This window comes from Dysidea avara, chromosome 6, assembly GCF_963678975.1.
Source record: "Dysidea avara chromosome 6, odDysAvar1.4, whole genome shotgun sequence".
Classification (NCBI taxonomy): domain Eukaryota; kingdom Metazoa; phylum Porifera; class Demospongiae; order Dictyoceratida; family Dysideidae; genus Dysidea; species Dysidea avara.
The window spans coordinates 11,024,765-11,047,691 of record NC_089277.1 but is presented as its reverse complement, the minus strand read 5'-3'; the positions used below and the strand labels follow the sequence as shown (position 1 = coordinate 11,047,691).

At 39.2% G+C, this 22,927-nt stretch overlaps 2 protein-coding genes across 3 annotated transcripts; one reads left to right on the top strand and one right to left on the bottom strand.

The window, feature by feature from the left end:
- On the bottom strand, positions 1-15,547 carry LOC136258933 (uncharacterized). The gene is made up of 9 exons (XM_066052317.1): positions 15,237-15,547; positions 15,100-15,175; positions 14,901-15,051; positions 4,472-4,560; positions 3,327-3,421; positions 3,186-3,274; positions 693-1,247; positions 257-376; positions 1-202 (listed from the first exon to the last, which is right to left on the bottom strand). The coding sequence occupies exons 1-9, from the start codon at positions 15,494-15,496 to the stop codon at positions 69-71; spliced, it is 1,569 nt and encodes a 522-aa protein (XP_065908389.1). The 5' UTR covers positions 15,497-15,547; the 3' UTR covers positions 1-68.
- Positions 15,526-22,903, top strand: LOC136258935 (large ribosomal subunit protein uL13-like). 2 transcript variants are annotated; one of them, XM_066052318.1, is made up of 8 exons: positions 17,192-17,297; positions 17,437-17,509; positions 17,617-17,682; positions 17,813-18,000; positions 18,148-18,207; positions 18,260-18,307; positions 18,553-18,627; positions 22,756-22,903. In XM_066052318.1, the coding sequence occupies exons 1-8, from the start codon at positions 17,283-17,285 to the stop codon at positions 22,840-22,842; spliced, it is 612 nt and encodes a 203-aa protein (XP_065908390.1). In that variant the 5' UTR covers positions 17,192-17,282; the 3' UTR covers positions 22,843-22,903. The 2 variants fall into 2 exon arrangements, 1 of the variants encoding a protein (XP_065908390.1); XR_010703128.1 differs by lacking the exons at positions 17,813-18,000; positions 18,148-18,207; positions 18,260-18,307; positions 18,553-18,627; positions 22,756-22,903 and having other exon boundaries at positions 15,526-17,297; positions 17,617-17,681.
- Positions 22,904-22,927: the final 24 nt, after the last annotated feature.

Sequence of the window (22,927 nt, the reverse complement as noted above, 5' to 3'; positions counted from 1 at the left end):
GCAACGACACAAACTAAACTCTAAATAATACGCACTAATATTGTCTACAGTACAATAAAAATGTTTCATCATATTTTCGCGTTATTATCCATGCATTTATGAATTTTAGTTAAATCTTCTTTATCAAAGTGTTCTTTTCTTGTAGTAGGTAACTTTACTTGGGGTGTGTTTACAGAAGGACTCAGGTGTGAGTTTAGTGATCCTGAAAATTGACAAGCGGTTTACACCTACACTTAAATAACTTAACACCACATACCATTGTGTATTGTGTCGGTTGATGATTTATCATTTAAGCTATCTGGTAAATCTAAAAAGTTTGCAGTCAGCTTCTGTCCTGGAGACAATCCCAACGGAACACGTGTCCAATCAACAAATACTACAGAAGATAAAACAATATATACAACCTTGATGTCGTGTATACATAATGGGGTTTACATGCGTGCATAGCACATAGAAGTACACTTGGGACCTTGGTCCTGTTAACAAGGTGGTTGCTAAGTGATGGCCCACTGCATACTGAGACCAGTTTTGGACATGAATTGGTCTTACATATTAATGTGTTGGGACATACAGCTGTACAGTATGTGGTCACTACTAAATGAGTATGCATTGGAATCAGTTTTCATTTTTTTTGAATTATCTCTGTGTACATGGTTCTAACAACATAACACATCTAATACTGCCTCATTCACCACTGCTCTTCTTCCATGGGTTAGTATTGGAGTGGTCATAATGTGGTCTCTTCCTAGTATTGTATTCCTTCACTAGCTTATTCACTTTAGCAGCATAATCATCTTGAGAGGTGAAGATATAACTACCCTGTGGTTTAATTGATGGCAAAATCCTCTCAGCTTCCGACAATAATTTGGTAGACTCCAGCAAGAGAGAAAATTGATCAGATAGCATGAATGGGTGATTAGCTTCTGACAATCTCATACCAACTCTTATCATGACAGCATACGAGTAAGCCCCAGGGTTAGTATAACATGTTGCTAGCAGTTCTAACCAACTAACTGATGTGGTTAACTCGGAGTATTGATCACTAAGTAGTCTACCTATCCAGGCAGCCATGTGTGTAGATACAAGCTGTGATACAGAGTTACTATGGACCTCTTCTACTAACACTGATAATATGGTGGACACACACAGTGGGTTGTGTTGGTGAATTAGTTCAAGAGGACGTGACCATATGAAATGAAGTTTATCAGGTAAAACGGGGAACAGTTCTATTTGATCTCCATCTGGCTCTGTGGATTACAAAATGAAAACAGAAAATTAATATATAACCACGTACATCTTAAATACATAAATACTGTATGGGAACTTCCCTTAGTGACCTCCTTTATTTAATATAGTGAGAATGTCAAGTAAGTCTCCAACACAGCTACAGTATACGTAGGTCCATACAGTGGTAGAGGTAAGAGTAAAAGTCAAGTTGATGTTGAGCTACTTCTAAAAGCCAGGTTCTTTAATACCATCCTTTGCTATATGAGGTTTGAACTTTCTCACAAAAACTATTGACTGGAAACCAGCCTCCATGGTGCCTCTGCAGTATTGGTACAGAGTACAGTATAAGCAAGTCTTCAGTATATGACCCTAAATGTTTTGAATAGGTTGCTATAGAATTTTTTATTCAGTGGAATTTTGTACTGCCTGCCTGACTGCCTGACTGACTGATGCCTTCAGACAACATTCAATAATGGCTAAGGCTACAAGAGTTAATATTGTCCATAGTGACTACAAAGGCACTTCTTGTACTTCATTTGTAATGCTGTGTAACACGCTGAACACAGTTGAAATGCAATGGCCACTTCACGTCATTGATAGCTGGGGCACAAAAAGTAAACAAACAAGGAAACATTTTGAATTTCAAGTTTGATCAGGAATGAAAAGTATAGTCCTGAAGAGATGTGACCCGTTGAGCAAAAACTCAACTTGTTTGCATAATCCTGTTTTGGAGATATATGCCATTTGAAATAAATTGGATAAAAATGCATGTTACATAAATACTGTAATTGTATGCATGTTTTAATTGTTTCAGTGAACAGTGAAGGAAGATTTGAACAGAAATATCTAATATACCAAAGGATTTGACTCTTCGTGGAAAGTAATAATATCTTTGTTTCGTTTCTGTAACATACCATGAAGCAAATGTGAGTTATGTGTGTCTGCAGTAAAAAGTAACTCTATCGCCGTCGTTTCTAAGCTTGAACAACCTTTTGCTTAATAGCATGGGTGTATTTAGGCCAAAAACTATATCTTGGTGGATGCCCCAGTTTATAGTGAATAGAATGACACGTGTCCCAATTCCGTACTCAAGACTTATGATCGATTAAACCAGCACCTGTAATTTTACATATAAGCACTGTACAAATTGATTTTGCTTTTCTTGTTGTCTATTGCTGTAACTCCAAAAGCACTTATCAGATAAGGCTGAAACATTTAAGAGCCACATTGCTTTTCCCTCTAGACAAATTAAGACAACAAAAAAGTCAGTGCACTCCTGTTTTAAAAATTTGATGGCCTCCCTACAGTAAATTTTACCAACTAAACATTGATTTTGGTATCAAGAGTATATAATAGAAACCAAGAGTATAAAATGGGTGTATTACCCCATGATTAATGATTGCATAAAGTAACACGGATATTTCAGTAATTGTTCGTTTTCATTGCTATTAAGGGTTGCTGTGGTTAGCCCAATTCAGCCACTAAACCATGTGAAAACATGATAGCGTTAAAGGGAATTGGTTAATGTTAAAGTTCTGGCACTGCCAAGCGGATCCCTGAAGGTGTGGCAACACACTCGTTTGTGCAACCGTTGTTTTAGCAAGCTGGAGTTATCTTGGGTCCTTACTAAACTTTCTTTGTACAATAACTGTTGAATATACTTGGTTGAATAACACAGAAAACTGGCGAACAAAGACCCGTTGCCATGCACGCATTTCAAAATACCATTTCACGTAAACAAACAATTACTGAAATATCTGTGTTACTTTACACAATCATTAATCACGGGCTGACACTCTTGGTTTCTATTATATACTCTTGTTGGTATGTATATACTAAAATTAATCAATGGCCGACCATCAAAATAATTTATCTCATTTCACAAGTGAGCACTAGGTATTCTTAGAGGGTGGTTATGAAGTTTAACTATACATCAAAGGGAAGATGTACCTTCTTACCTTCAAGATGGAAGTACTCTGTTAAGATGGAAACTTGCGAAACATCTGGTACAAGTAGTAGCCCATCGCGAATGAGTTCTGTTAGTTCCCTACAAGCTGTCTTGAAACATTTTACATAACACACAATCCTTTATCAGTTACCTTTTAGAGAGACAGGCAATTTTTGAGGTGACTTCATCAACAATTTTTGGTAACTTCTTGCTCCTTTCTGGCCTACTACCAGCACTTGTAATAACCTATATTGTAGCAGATCCACAAGTAACAGCTAACAAGAATGAAGATCACTATACACATTGGGACCCCACTATTTTGGACACTTGTCCTTATTAGTGAGGTGTCCTGATTTAAGAGGTATATTATCAATACAAACACAGTATTCTTGTCCACACTTTAGGGTGTGGGCTGGGCAGTATTGAAATTTTACTATCGTGATATACAGTATCATGAGAAAAGTATCACAATATTGCTATAATTATCACGGTGTTCTTTTTATTTTTTTCTCTACCATCTGACTACACTTAAGCTTGCCTACACAACTGACATAACTTGCAGATATACATGACACAATACCGTTCACTGAACTATGCAAGGAGATACAGACATCAGACAGACTTCAATTTTGCTACGTATATACAATGAGGATGTGTTTTGCACACCTACTATCTGTTCCCAAAAAAAGCTGAAGCTCATACTCAGCTTTGTATCACCCACGTATAATGCTACAGTATAGAAATATTTCTTCGTTGATAAAAAAAAAAACACTTTGCATCATTTCCTTACCACATTGATAAATCATATTGCATGGATGCTCTATTACAGCATAAGTGACTGCTCTATTAGAGTATCTCGATCTTCAAAACCTTTCCCTGGAAATTCTTGGATCTGGAGCTACACTAGCAGTTGTGTGACATCCTGCCATTTTACAGTATGGGTTACTACAAGCATATGGATATTTACTTTGGTACTAATGGAGAACACCGCAGTAATTATGAAATTGCAATAATATTGTTTCCAAGAATTTATGACAATACTGATATTGTTTAATCAGAATATTGCGGTTTTACGATATAACCGAGATACACCCACCCCCATTCCATTGTAGTCCCGTTAACAGATGACTGGTCCACCATTCTTTATAACCAAAGTGAGACTAATGGCCAGACTCACTAGAGAAACCAAAAAAGGCCACATAACCAAACCCAAAAATTATGAGCTGTTTGATGACTGCTACATCCATGTAAGAGTAAAGCAAACAGACTACACACACTGACATGTATGTACTGTACCTTGGACAAGTTGTTCCAGTGTTTCTTCAGTACTTCTCTGATGTGAGCCATGTTCTTGTTGGTCCTGTCAGGATTGCTGTGCTCCTGAGCTGTGACAACAAATCATAATTGTTAACATTACAAACTAATATCATGCTACACAGAGCAGTATGGCAATTGCTGTTTGTTTATGAACTTTTCCCACATACATTTATTAGTGGGCAGACCAACAGCATATACCTTTATGAAAATTTACCACCTCAACATATAGTATGTACTGTACAGTAGTTACCAAATGGCGGTGCTTAGCTAGGCTTCAATGATACGGCTATAGACAGGTTTAACAAGAGGGCGTGGCGATAATTATGCAATGTATAAATTAGGTGAATTACCACCTTGCCATATTTGTAGTGCAAAGCATTGTTTGTGCCTTGGGTAGTGATGGCTTTCAGCAGACTTCCATTGTACTCCAGCCAGTTAGGTTCAACCTGTCGCGACGCCAGATCAATGAACCCGTACCATATAGCATATAATAGTTGTAATATTACATGCATGATCACGTGTCTTTTAGAGTTTCGATAGTGGGTTCTAAGTGTGCACGTGTCTAGTCGAATCCCTCTCCTGCTCGCTGATCCTAAGGAGAACCTGGTCTTACTATGCAGAGTCATGCATCATTTTTGGTGCATTGTTCACTTGGACACCAGGGTAGTGACACAGTTAATCAACCGACCAGTCTGACACAACTGAATCAGCAGAATTTGACAGCCCCTGCCCAACTTCAACCTGCTGGTGTACACTCTGTGACCTCTGCTCATCTGGAGTACAGCCTACATCTGCTGTTCAACATCAAGCTGCTCCTCAGCTTCAGCCAGCCACTCAACCTACTGGAGCATACTCTGTGACCCTCCCTCCCTAGCATAACAATGTCTGCCTTCTTAAAACAGCTATAGCAAGAGTCACAAACCAAAACAGATATGCTGAAGCCAATATATTACTGGATGAAGGGTCCCAAAGGTCCTTTGTTACCGAAGAACTAGCAAGCATTCTAGAGCTCCACCCCTACTCAAAGGAACTTATCACTATCTCACCATTTGGCACCAAGCACCCAACAAGTCGTCAACTCAATGTCAGCATGATTACCTTGCTCACAAGGAGTGGAGAAGAAATACAAATATCTGTGCTTGTAGTGCCATTCATTGCAACACCACTACAGAATTGTACCAGCTTTGACTTCTCACAGCTTCCACACCTCCAAGGCCTTCAATTGGCTCATCCCTTTGCCTCAGACAGAGAGTTCACAATCTCACTCCTAGTAGGAGCAGATTACTACTGGGACATAGTCAGAGGCAAAGTTGTGCATGGCAATGGACCAACCGCAGTCAAATCAAAGCTAGGATACCTCCTTTCAGGTCCCTCCCAACAGAAGCATCCTCGCTCCATGGCAACCAATGTCTCAGTGATTGTCACCCCAACCCAAAGTCACTTTGATTTAGAATGCTTGTGGACCTAGAATCAATTGGAGTTTCACAAGGTGATGACACAGCTAAGATCGACATGACAGAGAATTACCTCACTTCCTGTGTCTCACGAGCTGTTGATGGAGCATACATAGCCAGATTTCCTTGGAGAATGCATCACTCTCCACTTCCTACCAATTATTCTGTGGCAGAGCATAGAACACGTCAACTAGTAAGGAAACTGGCCACTAAGCCCAAGCTGCTGCAACTCAACAATCAGATCATTGCCAACCAAGAAGCCAGTTAGAGCATTGGTGTACCAGGCTCTAATGAATTATGCTCAATCCTTATTCATTTCAGGCTTCATCAATTTGGGATCTCAGCTGACATTGAGAAAGCCTTTTTGAACATTCGCTTACACCCAGATGCTCGTTTTTTTTCTGGCTATCGGACCCTGCAAATCCCTCCAGTCAGTTTCATGTTTAACATTTTAAAGTTGTGCCCTTTGGAGCGACTAGTTCACCTTTCATGCTTAATGCAGTGCTACAACATCATCTCAACCAACAGAATACGCCTGTATCTCGAGTAGGGCTAAAACGAATATACCGAATATTCGAATTCGTATTCGATTTGAATTCGTTCGAAACAATTTTGCAATTCGAAACATCGAAGCTAAGGATGGCAGACACTAGTAATGAGGAATCTTTATCAGTCTCTACAAACACTCTGTGAACCGAGTAGTTTGCATGGAAAAATGAGTACCAGCAATGAAATGCCTTTTCGCTCACTACAAACAAATAGAAAGCCTCTCTATGCAATTCTATAAAACACTAAGTTACGAGAAGCTATACGACTGCGTGTGTAAGTGTTGCTATTAATGTTAAAATATTCTTACAACTGCACCACAGGAAAACTATAAACTGATAATCTGTGTATAACAGCCATCTTGGTAACTAATCAAAATGATCCAGACAAGGGAGCATGTATTAAAATATTTGTGGTGCCTAATCGTCTGAGTTGTGTAAAAGAGGCCACACCACCATAGGTAACCAGGTATAGTTGTGCTATGCAGCAAAAGTTACATCACTCAGTTCTGTTTTCTCAATGCTAAAAATCATTAGAACAATACATCATGTAGTAGCTACTGTAGTTTTATTTCACAGAATATGCAGATTAGTATTATCAGTATCGGCTCTTTTAGGTACAGATTAATTGGATTTCAGTACAACTGAAAAATCCTTATTGGTACACCTCTAGTAGCTAGCTACATCAGACACTTCTACTTCATTTCAAAAGCCATGCACCTAGCTACTGAAGTTATTAAGATATCAAATTTTAATGATGTTTGGAATACAAATAATAAGAAATAACACATAATTATACACTGTAGTTCAGTATTACACTGTAAATAGAATATTTGATTATTTGTTCTGGACTAAAAATATTCATTCTCTTTCATTTAGATATTCGTTTTAGCCCTAATCTCGAGACATGCAAAGTAATCTTTATGTTGACAATATCATTACTGGTTGTGACACAGAGGGTGCAGCTATAGACTATTACAAAGAAGCAAGAGCCATTAGGTCTAGTGCACAGTTTAACCTCCGCAGCCAGTCCTCTAACAGTAATGTACTCAAGGCCAGTGCTGTTCAATACAACACCGCAGATGATCACAACAATGTCAACATTTTGGGTCTGCGGTGAAACCTAACCACTGATTTACTTTCCCTGGTGGCAAAACCCTACAACCACTTGGTTACTAAGAGAGAAGTCCTACAAGCTACAGCTAAGATATTTGACCCTTTGGGATTCATCTCACCAGTAGTAGATCAAGCCAAGATTTTTTTACAAGCACTGTGGCAACACAAGGTTGGCTGGGATGAGCCACTGACTGACGACCTATGTAAGGAGTGGACAGAAATTGCTAGTGATTTGAATGTTCAGAATTTTCTGTCAAGAGGTGCTACTTTCCAGCTCCTCCCACCCAACCTACACTCCACTGCTTTGTTGATGCAAGTCAGAAGGCTTACGGAGCTATCATCTTTATTACTGACGAAGACCAAGTCTCATTTGTCTTAGTGAAGAGTTGTGTTGCACCCCTGAAGCAACTCACTTTACCACGTCTGGAATTGATGGCTGCACTGATTGCCACAAGGTTAACATGTTATGTTATGTTGTGACACACATTCCATTGCAAGACCCACCAACATTTATCTGATCTGACAGCCAGATTGTACTGCACTGGGTCAACAGTACAAAACAACTTCCAACATTTGTACGTAATCGTGTCACTGAGATTCAGACAAGCCTACCAAATACCAATTGGAGATATTGTCCCACACTTGCAAATCCTGCAGATCTCCTGTCTAGGGGCACAACTACCCAAGTATTGATGTCTTTAAAGCTGTGGCAGCATGGACCAGACTGGCTCAACACACCACCATTATGGCCATCCTGAGAACAACCACGTTTATCTCCACTACTTGTAGCAGCAGCAACTGCTACAGAGTTTGTTCCATCAGCTCCAGACCAGCCTGATGTTGGACTTCATTGTGTCATCTCAATAAACCCCTACAGCACACTTAGTAAATTACTTACTGTAACTGCATAATTATGTTCTTTGCTTTGTAGGAAATTTGAGAATCTTCCCAGTGCAACGCCAGACTGGACCTGTTGGTGCTGAAGAACTTGTCTCAGCAAGATTGCTATGGATCAAAGATACCCAACAAATAGTGTACTGGAGAGAAATTGCTAACCTAGTTCAGATTGCTAGCCGCATCATGCTTGTCAGGCAACTTCGACTATTCCGGGACTCTAAAGGATATCTATGATGTGGTGGACGCATCCACAATGCTCCACTTAGTGAGCTAACCAATCTTTTACCATTCAAACACCCTCTATCCTCACTGATTGTTCTGGACATACATGTGACATTATGCCACTTAGACACAGGTGCAACCTTGACAGCCTTGCAACAATCCTATTGGATTCCAGCTGCTAGATAAATCATTAAGTCTCTGCTGCGCAACTGTGTCATCTACCGTAAAGTTTCAGGTAATCTATATCCTGAACCAGATCCTGTACCACTACCATTTATACGGACACAGAATGTTCATCCATTTACCTACACAGGAGTGGACTTCAGTGGAGCATTGTATGTACGACATGGAGGAGAGGAAATTAAGGTCTATTTGTGTTTGCTTACGTGTGCAACTACTTGTGCGCTCCATTTAGAGATTGTTCAAGATTTCAGTACAGAGACCTTTCTATTGGCATTTCGCAAATATGCAGCAAGACGATCACTTCCAACTATAATGGTCTCAGACAATGCTTCCACTTATCTGTCTGCTGCAGATGAGCTACATTCTCTAATGCTGTCACCAGAAGTGAAGAGAGAGTTGGGTAAGGGAGGTGTTACCAGGAAGTTTATCCCCAAGAGAGCCCATGGTGGGGTGGGTTCTGGGAACAGATGGTGGGACATACAAAGTCAGCACTTAAGAAGGTGCTTGGGAGACGACACGTATCACTGCTCACATTAGAGACTGTCATTGTGGAAATAGAAGCAGCACTTAATGACCGACCGTTGACATTTGTGTCATCTGAACAGGGAGAATTAGAGCTATTGACACCCGCCCACCTGCTACATGGAAGACAGATAACATGCCTCCCTCATGAAACAGCAGATGATGATGAACTGATTGATCCTACGTTTGTGGTAATGCCAAGGTACTTGCTAACATTCTACAGTTTCCAGAAACGATTGTGTCATGAGTATCTAACATCCTTAAGGGAAGTTCATAGAGCTACTGGCAACAACAGTACATCAGTCAAGACAGGGGATGTATTACTTATCCATGATGACACACTCCATACCACTTGGAAGATGGAGGTTATTGAAGATCTGATTACAGGAGGAGATGGAATAGTACGAGTAGTAACGCTACGCACTGCTACTGGACTTACCAATCGACCAGTTACAAGGCTGTATCCCTTGGAACTCAATGTCACAGCACAACCTAAGACTAAGAAAACACAGAGCCACCAGGAAGAAGTTGATACTGCAAGTACAGAGTCATCAGCAAGTCCTACTCCTATGTCATTAACAAGTGCCTGACCACAATGACCATCAGCCCAAAGAGCCATGGTGAAGATGAAAGAGTGGGCAAGAGTCCTTTCTGCCCTCCGGGAGGATGTCACGACGCTGGAACAGTGAACCTGTACTTATATAATAGTTGTAATGTTGCATACATGATCACATGTCTTTAGAGCTTCAATAGTGGGTTCTAAGTGTATGTGTGTCTAGTCGAATCCCTCTCCAGCTTGCTGATCCTAAGGAGAACCTGATCTTACTATGCAGAATCACATATCATTTTTGGTGCTGTGACCACAGGTACGACACTGCTATAGTATTACAACCGCCCCTTCACAACCAGTTATGATACTCAGAAAGGGAAGAAGCGTTCTGTGGAGACATTAAAGGAGTTTCACTTGGGAGGATCCATTAACCATGGAAGCTGTGATTGAGTGGTATACAAGGGTGGGGCTATGGCTACTAAAAAATTCAGTTGTCCTACCAGGGATATACAGTATTGAGATACTCTAATAGAACAATCAAATACTCTAGAAGGGCAACCTTTCTTTTGTAAATGTCGAGGTTGCAATCCCTGTCTCCTGTTTCTTGTACTACATGACCCCATTCCCAGGTCAACCGAAGCTTGTAGCCAGTAAGTAGAGAAGGATTACATCAGTTTTGGGCTTTTGGCTGACTGATATGCTATATGGTTGTAGTGAGAATACAATTCTTAGCATCATGACTTTTCCCTATTAGGTGACCAAATGTAAAATTATTGTTAACAACATGTGTACACATTACGCATGCATCCAAATACAAGACTACATACACCATAGGTATGTACTTTTATCAATCTTAATTATCTTGATGATTGTCAGGTTCAATATTTGATGAGTGTATGATCCCCACAATAGTAGGACTAACATTGGAGCAGCAAATTATGTCACTTAGTGAAAAGTGTTTTTAATAGAAACACAAACATTTGCAAGAATCTGTCATGTCAGTATGTATCATCTGGGCGTTAAATGGCTTGTAGAGGTTCACAATAGTATAAATCATAACATGACTCTCTGTGATATTAGTGGACAATTACATGGGTTACCTGGGCCATGGGTTACATGGGCCATTAGTGAATCACATGTAATTACCTAGGTTAATTACATGTGATTCACTAATGGCAGTTTAACACACCACCATGATATAAACACCACCATGATATAAACACTTCAGAGCATTCAATTATACATGTTGCCCTTGTCTTGTAACATATATTCATAATTAATCACACCACATAATCAATTTCTCCATACCACATAACATCTGTCCAACTCATGGAACAAACAGCTGTGACACTCTTAGCACCGTACAAACCAACTCCTTACCAGGAATTCCTGCTCTCAGTTTCAACACCAACAGAAGGTGATCATGATTAACGTACGTACAGTTTTCCCAAACTGCCATTGAGTTTCTGTGATACCCACAAAAGATCAGAATAAAAATCAAGAAACAGTAACAGGGTTACAACTTCAGAAGCTGTACCTAAACAAGATTGTATGGAAAGTTCTACAACTCATATTTGACGGTTCTGTTAGAGTATTATGACCTTGCATACCCCCAAATATCTCAGGTACTGTGTCAGAGTTCTTTGGTAGAGCCCAAGGCATAGGCATAGCTGTAAATACACCACTCAACCTTTGCTTCCATAGCTAATGGATCCTCCCAAGTGAAACTCCTTCAACTCCTGAACAGAACGCTCCTTCCACTTCTGAGTGGGTCAAAGCAAAGTGGTGGAATACAACGAAATTCTGCTGAAAGTTATAGCTACTCAAGGCACAGACAATGCACTACACTACAAAATGGCAGAATGGCAATTCATGTGATTTCCAGATTTCATAATTATGGCCATGCCTTCTATTTAAAAACCTGGTAGACTCAATCAGCAATGTGGAATAAAACATTTGGTATACAAAAGTATTTATGCTGCCACACAAACGTGGAAAATTACAGTGTATAATAATAGAGAGAGACAAGAGTGTCTAATATAGTCCAGTACAATACACCCTTTGAAGCTTCTTTTGGAATGGTTATTAAAGCTTTGAAGTTTTGTTACTAATGTTGGGTCAATAAATAAGGAACATAATTGATGGTTATTAGGGTGTACACTGTAGTACAGGCTCCTACACTTTGGTATAATTACTGTAACTACACCAGAAATAATAATAAAATGTCAGCTGTCACGAGGACGAACATACTTGTGCAACTTAATTATTTATCATGTCAATCAATCATACAGTACGACAGTACTGTATAGTAGGGAACACAAAGGAGTAGGCGTGGCCCATGAAATAATATCACCCAAAAACAACATCAATTTCCTCTGACGACGATGAGGCAGTATTGGTTAGGTAAAACTAAGCCCAAACAAGCTTTCAGATAGACCCGAAACGCTTTCAACAAGTTGCTACGGAATTTTAAAAATATTTTATTTAACGGATTTTTCTACTGACTGAATGACTGAGTAAATGATGCCCCCAGACAAGTGTAACTCAATAACGGCTAAGGCTACAGGCTTGACTTTTCACCGTTCGACGTTGCTTTGGCCAGACAGGTGTCTTTTGGCATACGGCAGTACGGACTTACCAGTGTCCTCCTTTGTGTCCCATTCATCTTTGCTGACAGCGAAAAGTGTCGATTTGGCAATGCACGTGATGGTTTCCCTATGTAACGGAAATCGTCCGTATTTGTCATAGTAGCTATTTGATAGCAGAGGTGCTTTTCAAACAGTTCTTGACTCGTACTGCTGTGTAACGGGCTGAACATAGCAGACAACGAAGCGTAATGGATACTTCATCTTTCAGAAGATAAATGATATAACTGGGGCGCGCAGCACCATAGCATTCTTTCTTTTGGTATGTGTGGATTGTAGAGGTGCTTTTCAAACAGTTCTTGATTCGAATGCTACATAATGGGTTGAACATGGCTGACAACGAAGTGTAATGGATACTTCACTTTTCAGACAATAATTCAGGCGCGCAGCACCATTCAGATGTGGTATGCGTGGGTTCACCAGCCATAATAATGATTTACAAAAAAAGTTGACAAACAAGTACACAGAAAAATTTGGAATTTTCAACTAGAGTAGGGACCATAGCACATCGATAAAAAACACTAAAACAAGTTGGAGTAGTGCACGATATTAGAGCGCAGTAGGGATATGACACTTCTTAATTGTTTTACTGCGATTAATATCGTGCACTACTCCAGCTTGTTTCAGTACTTTTTATTGATGTGCTATGGTCCCTACTCTAGTTGAAAGTTGAAAATTCCAATTTTTTTCTGTGTACTTGTATTCATGGTAATGAAGCCTTGGAGGGATAAAGCAGTATCCGAAACTGTGAATGAAGTTTTAAAATACGTCCGTAACAAGTGAATGCATGCAGCTTCCTTTCCATGCAGTGTAGCAAAATTCATTCAACTATGAACAACCTAGACACGAGGAAGTATGTTCAAACATATCACACTAGCAAGAGCAGCACTGTTATATTTAAAAGAGCATGACTGAGAGGATAACTCTTGTGTCTAGATCTGAGGAACTTGATAACAGAGGGTGGAGTATCATTGGAATTTCAACTGTGTCACTATGTTAACAAATGAAAACAACCTTTGAGCATAAGTACTATCAATTATACTGTATATTTTTGCTCGGTTTTATATGATTTGCTGGTTCAGAAGGATAAACGCTTTTGAACATTCTCAAACATTCTTCACTACAGCATGCAAATTAGTGCAGTAGCAAATCAATTCTCAAGTGTATGAGATCAATGTCTAAGCTGTGGAGCTGTTGAATTATAGAGGATTACCATAAGATTCAAATTCGGGGGAAGGTAAAGGATGTTCCTATGTTGAGCTCCACATAGTATGAAACTGCAGGACACGGAAAAAATTTATGGTAAATTTGGACATGTACTGACAATACCAAACAATATTAATAGCAATAGTCCATTTCCACGCAAGCTAAAGTATTCACGGTATGGTAATGAATACTAATTTATTACACATTGCGCAACATCCGGTGTCCTTTGGGAGGTGTATTGAAACCTATGGGACTAAGGTCTTTACACTTCACGGGAGCCCAAACCATACCGTTTATTCTTATTATAAGAACGTACTTTTATAGCAGCCACTATACTACAACGATGACGTGAAAATTGGAAAGATACGCTGTGTTGTGATCGAGAAATCAGCGATCTTGTGTCAAATGGTAGTGATATGTTAAGTTTTAAAGACTGCATCTTTCCTAATCTGAGGTATTTTTACTCTTATAAATATAGAGGATGTATAAAGGATCGTTAGGCAACAAAACATGGCCACTAAACCTACTGTAACAGGCGAAATAATCGCCTAGTATTGATAGAATCACAGCGATGAAAGATTGCCTATTTCAGCGATAAAATTTTGCATAGCGCTGTTCCCAGCCTTGTAGAAACATAGTAACAAAGTTTATCTCACTAAGTAGACTTTCTACATGCTGAAAACAAAGTCACTAGAGTCTTCTGCCATGCTAAAGTCGCTTCTTTCCGCTTTACAACACAGCGAATCTTCACAAACTATATACCATCGTGATGCTAACAACCTGAAGATTACAATTTCGTTCTCATAATAAGAATAAATGGTACAGTTTAGGCTCCCGTGAAGATTTCTTACCTCACTCCCATAGGCTTCAATACATTTTAAAGGACACCGGATGTTGCACAATCACAATTATTAACCACCACATTCCTTAGCTCTTGTGTGAAAATGGGCTATTCACCACCACGCTCACAATAACCACAGATGCTTCACACTCATTCAGTTCAGTGGAAAAAAACAACAAAAAAACAACAACATTGGTGGCAGAAATTTCAATCTTCAAACCACTTACCAACTGAAATTAACATCACTTGTTTCTCCCAGTAGTTCTCTCTGAGCCACTTCAGAGCAAACTCAACTGCAGCTTTGAGTACCGTCAGTGATGGCATACTGGCATGTGTGGCTGAATGTCTCGCTGTGACAATCCAGGATGGCACTCTCATCTGTGAAGTGACTTGTGTCCACACACGTATAGTAACACATTGTCTTACCTCACGTAATGCTGCAAACACAGGTTCCTTCAACTTGCAACGTTCATATCGTAGTTCATACACTCCATTGACGAATCTGAACATTGTAATTAAGCCATGTGCATATCACAGTTATTTAACAGAAAACTGGTATTTACCTTGTGATGGCCATAGCATAGGCTTTTTGGAGTACTGGCTGGTTATTCACAGCACCAACTTCTGCTATACGACACTCCACTAATTCTGAGGTGCTTTCTATAGGGAATGGTATCGCTGGTCGAGTTGATCGCGCCTTCCATGCTTGTACTCTAGCGCATCCCTTTTTAGCCACCTCAAAGTTATCACTGTATAACCAACTGTACACTAGACGCCAATCATCTTCACATGTCCACAAAGGAACGTCTCGTCTATCACTCATCGAATGCGCGTTTAATAGAATACCACACACGTGATATTATGCGCAAGCGCATTAATTGTGCAGCTGCTGTAGGCGGTTAAATTGTGGAATGAAATGGCTCGAGAAAGGTCCCCGAAGGATTTAGGCAGCATTCAAGATGAGGATTATTCTACCGAATTGGCAAGACTGTTACAGAAAACAGAATTCGAGAACAAACAGGTGATTAAAGCCATTGAACAAGAGAAACAACAGACTGCAGTGCTCAAGAAAGAACTCGAGCTCAGGCCCAAGCAGATAAAGGAAGTAGAAATATCTAGTCGAAGGATAGAGGAAGAAGTAAAGCGTCTACACAAACAGTTAACACAGAGTGTGGCCATGATTGAAGCAATGAAGAAAAGCAATCAACAATTAAACCAACAAATTGAAGTACTCCAGGTTAAACTAGACAACATGAGAAGGGCCACAGCCCAAGAGGCTGAGGAACATAAAAAGCATCTAGAAAAGTATCAAGCAATTTGGGAAGACTATGAGAAGAAATATAATGAATTACCAAAGGCTAGAGAGGTCAAGAGGCTTTGTCAAGTAGTTGAAGAGTTGACAACTAAGAAATTGTCACTTGTGCAGAAACGAGAGGCATTAGAGAAGACACTTAGCCAGTATACTAACAAAGTGAACAGTAATGGAGGAGCAAAGCCAAGGTGGACAGATTGGTATGTCAAGGTAGCTACTCTTATAGTTGACATTACTAATAAGAAAACAGAGTCAAAAGAAATTTACCAAACCATACAGAAAATTGGTGAAGAGAATGAATTTCTAAAGCAGACAGCTGCGTCACGGAAAACTCAGCTAGTTTCAGCTGGATATGCTTCAGAAGATGAAGCTAATGTGTTACAGGTATCACAAGATGTTATTAGCCAGCAAGAACAATGTGGGGACCAAGGTGACGCAGGTGCTATCGAAGTGATGGGCAGTAGTAACATGATTACCTTCCAGGATCAACAACCGATAGTTGAAATGCCATCTCAGGAAAATAGTCAATTATACCAACAAAAGGAACAACAAAGTCAGCAATCACAGCCTGAGTTTACTCTGTCAGACAGTTCTCTCACTGCAAATATTCCAACTTTCAACATGCCAGCATTTGGTGCGGGTCTGATGCAGCAGCCTCCTCAGTCTAACTTCTTCACTGGTTTTGGCCAGAACAACAGTAGCCAACTAGAAGGTATATCTACTGGTTTACAATTGACTAGTGAACCACTTGTGTCTGGATTTTCTCCTGGTTTTTCATTTACCTCACCTGGGGCAGCTAATAGTGAAACTAGCTCTGCAGTTGGTGGTGGCATGTCATGTTTTGGTAGTCCTGCCTCGACATCAGGTACACAAGAAGATTTCTCATTCACATTTGCAGGTTCACAGACACCGGCAAAGACTTCAGGCAATGTGTTCAGTTTCTTTTAACTCACCGGGGTTTTTCTGTTCACTGAGCAGAGGACTTACAACTGTTGTATATAATCTTATTAAATCGTAATTACAAAATAATTAATGTGGCCACGCCCCTTTATTCTAGTAGCTGTTTCAAACTTATAACGAAGATCCCAGTTGCTGAATTCTTCCTCTATGGCCCACCATAGATAGTATATACTATCTATGGGCCCACATACTACTTTGAAACTAACGGCAAATTCCACAGCAGTAATTCACTGAAATGCAAAATAATTTACCACGTGTTGTGAAACGCACGCGTATAGAAACATCAGCGCATGCGCACACTCTTTTAGTCCATGTGCCAGGTTTTTGTCGTCTTAGGATGGGATTTGAGAAGGTTAGTGAGTTAGCAGTGTTCTGTAACACAGTTATAGGATAGAATTTAATGTTATTGTGGTGTTACGGTAACTTATTGATAGCTACGCTTGTGATTTTTCACCAATCGGTGATCATTGTGTTGTATTTTATCGTTCCAGCAAATTGTGATAGACGGCGCTGGTCATCTGTTGGGTCGACTTGCTTCCATAATCGCCAAAGCAGTACTTAGCGGTGAGTTTCAGTGCAGAGAATTTGTGTAGACGGCAAATGAATGTGTTTGTGGTTACACATGGCGTCGGAAGTATCACAATTGTTGTTAGAGTTCTAATTGTTCATAGGACAACGCGTGGTAGTGGTAAGATGTGAGGCAATCAACATCAGTGGAAGCTTCTACAGAAACAAATGTAGGTCATGTGTATTCTAATGCATTCGCGCGTTGGCTTTGCGTGCGTTATGCATTTATGTATGCACTCAACCCGTACAGTTTATATATCTCTGTCTTATTATTCTGTGAATTGGTGTTTTCTTTTTTAGTAAAATACCTTGACTTCCTGAGAAAACGCTGCAATGTTAAACCAGCTCGTGGTCCATTCCACTTTCGGGCACCAAGCCGCATCTTCTGGCGTGTGGTACGTGGCATGGTACCACATAAAACAGCAAGAGGTGAAGAAGCAATGAACAGGTTGAGAGTGTATGATGGCATCCCAGCTCCTTATGACAAGGTTAATATTAATTATTAGCCTTTTGCAATTTTTTAAATAATATAAATCAATAATAAAAGAATAGGTCTTCACGCTCAAACAGTAGGCAGATAGGCAAACTCTGCCCAATCCTTGATGTAATTTGTGTGAATCTGTCTTGTTTCACAGCAAAAGAGAATGGTTGTTCCATCAGCTCTTAGAGTTCTCAAGCTGCAGCCAAAAAGAAAGGTGAGATTTAACCATGTTAAAATGGTTACCAATATAATTTGTCTACCAATAGTACTGCCTTGTGGGTCGCCTATCTCACGAAGTTGGATGGAAATACCAGGTAGGAATTATATAAAAACATTGTGTACGAGGGTACTAGAGTCACGTTTACAGCTCCCTGTTATGTTGTTTGACGTGCTAAACTCTCGTGACAGTAACAGTGTGTTCTATTCACTGGGGTGACAGTCACTGTGTCTCTTCCAGTCACCATCTATGCAGACATTTTTCTTGTAAATTTTTCATGACTTCTTGTTAAGTATTGTGTATTACTTGACTGATTTTATTCGTTTTTGTTGTTCTGTCCAGGATGTGTTGAAGACTTTAGAGGAGAAGAGAAAAGCAAAGTCAAGTATCTACTATGAAAGAAAGAAACATCTCTTGGTAAGGAAGTATTACTTTAATGAAGAACTGCACGCATATCTGCCCAGGAAATCACTGATCTTTGATCAGTGTCATCAAAGATTACTGTTTAATTGTAAATGCCAAAATTTTAGTAGCTACTATATTGTAGGTGCTGTGTTTGGTTGTGTAATCAATTATGCCAATATGTTGTTGGTTTATGATGTGACTTGCCTAGCGACTTATATTTACGTAGTACTAGTATATACAATATATGTAGCAGTTGTGTTCCCAAGTGCTGTTGCTATGTACATAACCAAGTTTGCTAATTCCATAAAATAAGGCTACCTAGTGATGTGCATTATATGGAATTGTGTATGTCTGGGGTGCTAGAGTCACGTTTATAGCTCCATATTTTGTTGTTTGACATGTTTCTCGTAACAGTAATACTGCGTCTTCATTCACTATATCACTACATAATTGTTACAAAACTACAAGTTCTTTCTACCAGAGGAGGGCTCGAAAATATTATGTTAATTGCATAGCTACCTCTGTTTAGAATTTCACATAAGCCTTTATAGTCGCAATACAAAACTAGTGAACAGTGGGGAGCATTAGATATTTAGATTGTACTCCGTGTAAACATTACGATTATGTACTTTGTTTTGTAAAATCATTAAATTTTCAGGGCAAAACTGATTAAGCACTTTCACGCATAGTATGCTTGTGCTAACCAGGTATGTATATTCTTCAACAAGACAATGATGCCACACTTCATTACACCATCCACACGGTTTGGTTAATTGCAGAAAACGAGCATTTTGCGTAATTAATTTTTACAGCACTTAAACTGCTTCCACCCTCCTCTGACTTTCTACTATACTTGCTTCCAATAGGGTGGGCTTTAAAAAGAGTGAAGCACTATAAAGTATATCCTAGAATATCTATACTCCCTTTTAATTAATAGTTATACCACGGCTGCGAGGGATTTGCTGATATATACACCCAAAGCCCGAGGGCTGCGGGTGTATAATATCAGCAAATACCAAGCAGCCATGATATAAGTGATATATATCTCTTGGGACGTACTTACCTAATAGGTGAAAGAACTACTGAGAACTCATCCTGTTTGTTTTATACAGTAGCATCTGAAGAACAAATAGCGTGGGCTAATAGCCATCAGAACGTTATCCATACGTTAAAATCTCATTAATATGTTGCTATGCCCCTCAACATGCAATGTTAGAAAACTTGCGATTGTGGGATGGAGTTTATATTGTTATCATTTTAGTACTAAGTTAAGCCAACTAACTTCGCTATTGGGACAGTAAGTAAGTTATTATATTAAGTTAAGTACTTAGGACTGCAAGTTACTAACCTATTTCAGCGTAGTAGTAGCTTTGCTGTTTCATGGTCTATTCAAATGCGGATGGAAATACGCATCCACGATTGCCCAAACAATTATTTTGTGCCTTCATTATCCTTTAGTAACAACCAACTAGTCTATCTTAGCAAATATACTCAGCTTAGCAACTACTACAAAAATGAGTCACACAATACAAAGCCCTATGTCGCTAAATATAATGAGTCAAAAGTGCATCGTTTCTTTGAACTGGCTGGGTATCAAAGTCATTGGCAAACTGCTTTCCCATGATATTGCCCGGGCAATATGTGAGGTAAACACTGAGCAGTACCTTTGAATGCCCATGCTAAAGTGGTATATTCTTCCTTAACTCACTTAATCATCGTCCTCCCAGCATGTTCACAATAAATTCAAAGGTCAAATGTTTCATCTTAGTACAGCATAATTCTAATAATTTTGGGCATTTACTCACAAATGGCAGTTGGTATATGCAAGTATGGCAGTAGTTTTGTAGCAATTGTGTAGTAAAGTGTATTAGACATTAGTTCTAGAGTGGTAGTTTTGTGTGCATTCTATTAAAAGCTCACCACCTTGTATTCAACCATTGTGATTGGGTACTTGACAGAGTTGCTACAAAGTGAGCAGTGTATAACCCTATATAAAAGGTTATAATATTTAGATAAATGTTTAGAATAAAAACTTTTATTCCGTGCCCCACAATCAATTTGTACATGTGTTTAACCAGGATGTCTTCCTGACTTTTGTTCTTTATAGTGCCCATCACCTTATATTAAGGATTGAAGTGTAGGCCTTATACACAGTTATATGCCTGCATGGTGAAAGGAAACAAAAAAGAAATGTACTGTTTGCTTATCTGATGTACTTCCCTATGAAACCGATAAGTGCCACCTGGTTTCATCCACCATGTAAATGGCCATTACTTTATGTACACATTATCTTGATGATGGTAGTGTTGAAATCTTTGTGAGGTCATCATTGTTCATTATATAGTGTGTCATAAATTACGTTAATTTTGTGATGGCTTGTTTGGGTGTATTATTATTCTGTGGCAATGAATATCATTGTTGAAATAGTGTATTAAAGCCCATCGGACTAAGATGTTTACATTTCCCGGGAGCCCAAACCATTCTGTTTATTCGAACCTACTTTTGTAACAATCACTGATGACGTGAAAATTGGAAAGATACACTGTGTCATGGTTGAGAAATTAATGATATTGCATCAACTGGTAGTGATATCTTAAGTTTTGAATTTTGCATCTTTCCAGAAGCAAGGTATTACTGTTATAAGCATAGAGGATCACTAGTAACAGAAAATGGCCATTTACCTCACTATGACAGAGAATGTTGTAACCTTCAGGTTGTTAGCATAAAGTTGGTATACACTTCTTACCTTACTCCCAATACTTTGTGAAGCATACCATATGGTGCATAATTGTAATTATTAACCACAACATTCCTTAGCCATTATGTGATAATGGGCTATCCACACAAAATAAGCAAGTTTTCCACTATCGTGTCCAATGAACATCTATTCAGAAAGTAGCTTGTGTAACTGTTCCCATTTTTACAGATTGTCTTCTTTCATTTCTTCTTAATGATAGACACAATTAGCAACTCGAATAGCTAACAAAGCTAATCTTTCAAGATGAGACCTTTTCCATGATTATGTAACACTCCATTCACACTACCTTCTAACCCAGGTAGAGCACAGCACGGCAAATTGCAGTGTGAATCAATCAAGCCGTGACAAGGAGAGGTGGGCTGGCATGAGTTGGCTGGGGATAGGATTCAGTGTGAATGCATTCCGAGCTGGCCAACTCTAGTTAATAATATATAACTGGCTTCTGTTGGCCACACTGCTAGTATATTGTATGCTCTAAAGCTGCTCTTCAAATGGCTGCAATGTACCATAGCTCTGGTAGCCTTTGTGACAGTTACGCTCTACGACATGTTAACATTCCTGGTGAAAGGAGCACCCACTAGCTTAAACATTGTGGCTATAACATTGTACAACTTATTTCAGCTGGTTCTACACTTCCTTGCTACAAGTCTAGTGCCTTTTTTAAGTGCCTAAATAATCAAAAGCTGGTGCACTTGTTTTAGCTAATTATTATTCAGTGCTCACACTATTGTCAGATGCAGTAGTGTGAACAAGTGCCAACCTGAGTTGAAAACACTGGGATAGTATGAAGGAGGTGTAGCTCTCATGCAAGTATATATCCACTAGGGATTCGTATTTTTACCCCAGTAATTGGGACTCTGTGGGTATGAGGACTTCAGGATAAGTGCACTGCATTAAACACACAAACAAGTTGTAGCAAAGTCGACATTTTACTCAGCATGTAATATAAGTTACTATATAGATCGATCTGCCATATGGCAGTTGGGACAGTTTGATGGTTAATTGTAACATAGACAAGATGAAGCAATGAATACTGAAGGTTATGTGTATACATAATGTAGTGTTTCCAATGTAAAAATTTGACATCTTCAAAATAATTGGCTGACGTTGAACTAACTCTCACTTGAATACAGTTGCAGTGGCGATAAAGGGAATTTATCACCACTACAGCTGTATTCGAATGAGAGTTAGTCCAACATGTAACAGCAGTTAGCAAATTATTTTGAAGATGTTAGAATTTTTACATTGGAAATTCCCTACATAATGTTATTGCGGTTTTGTTGGGAAATGGAAAATTCTGTCTCAACTGTTCACATGTGAGATGTACCCAACATGTAAATGTTTTAATTTTATTGTGTTTGTACTTCTTGTCATTTGTACAGAGACTAAGAGAGAAGGCTAAACAAGAGTCTAAAGCAGAGTTGGCTGAAGTCAACCAGAAATTGGAGCAATTTGGATATGCAGAATAAACGATGGACCAGAATAACACAATAATTGTTGTTGACACTGTATTATTGTTTGATGACATCACTGACAGAGTGGGTGGGAGTGTCT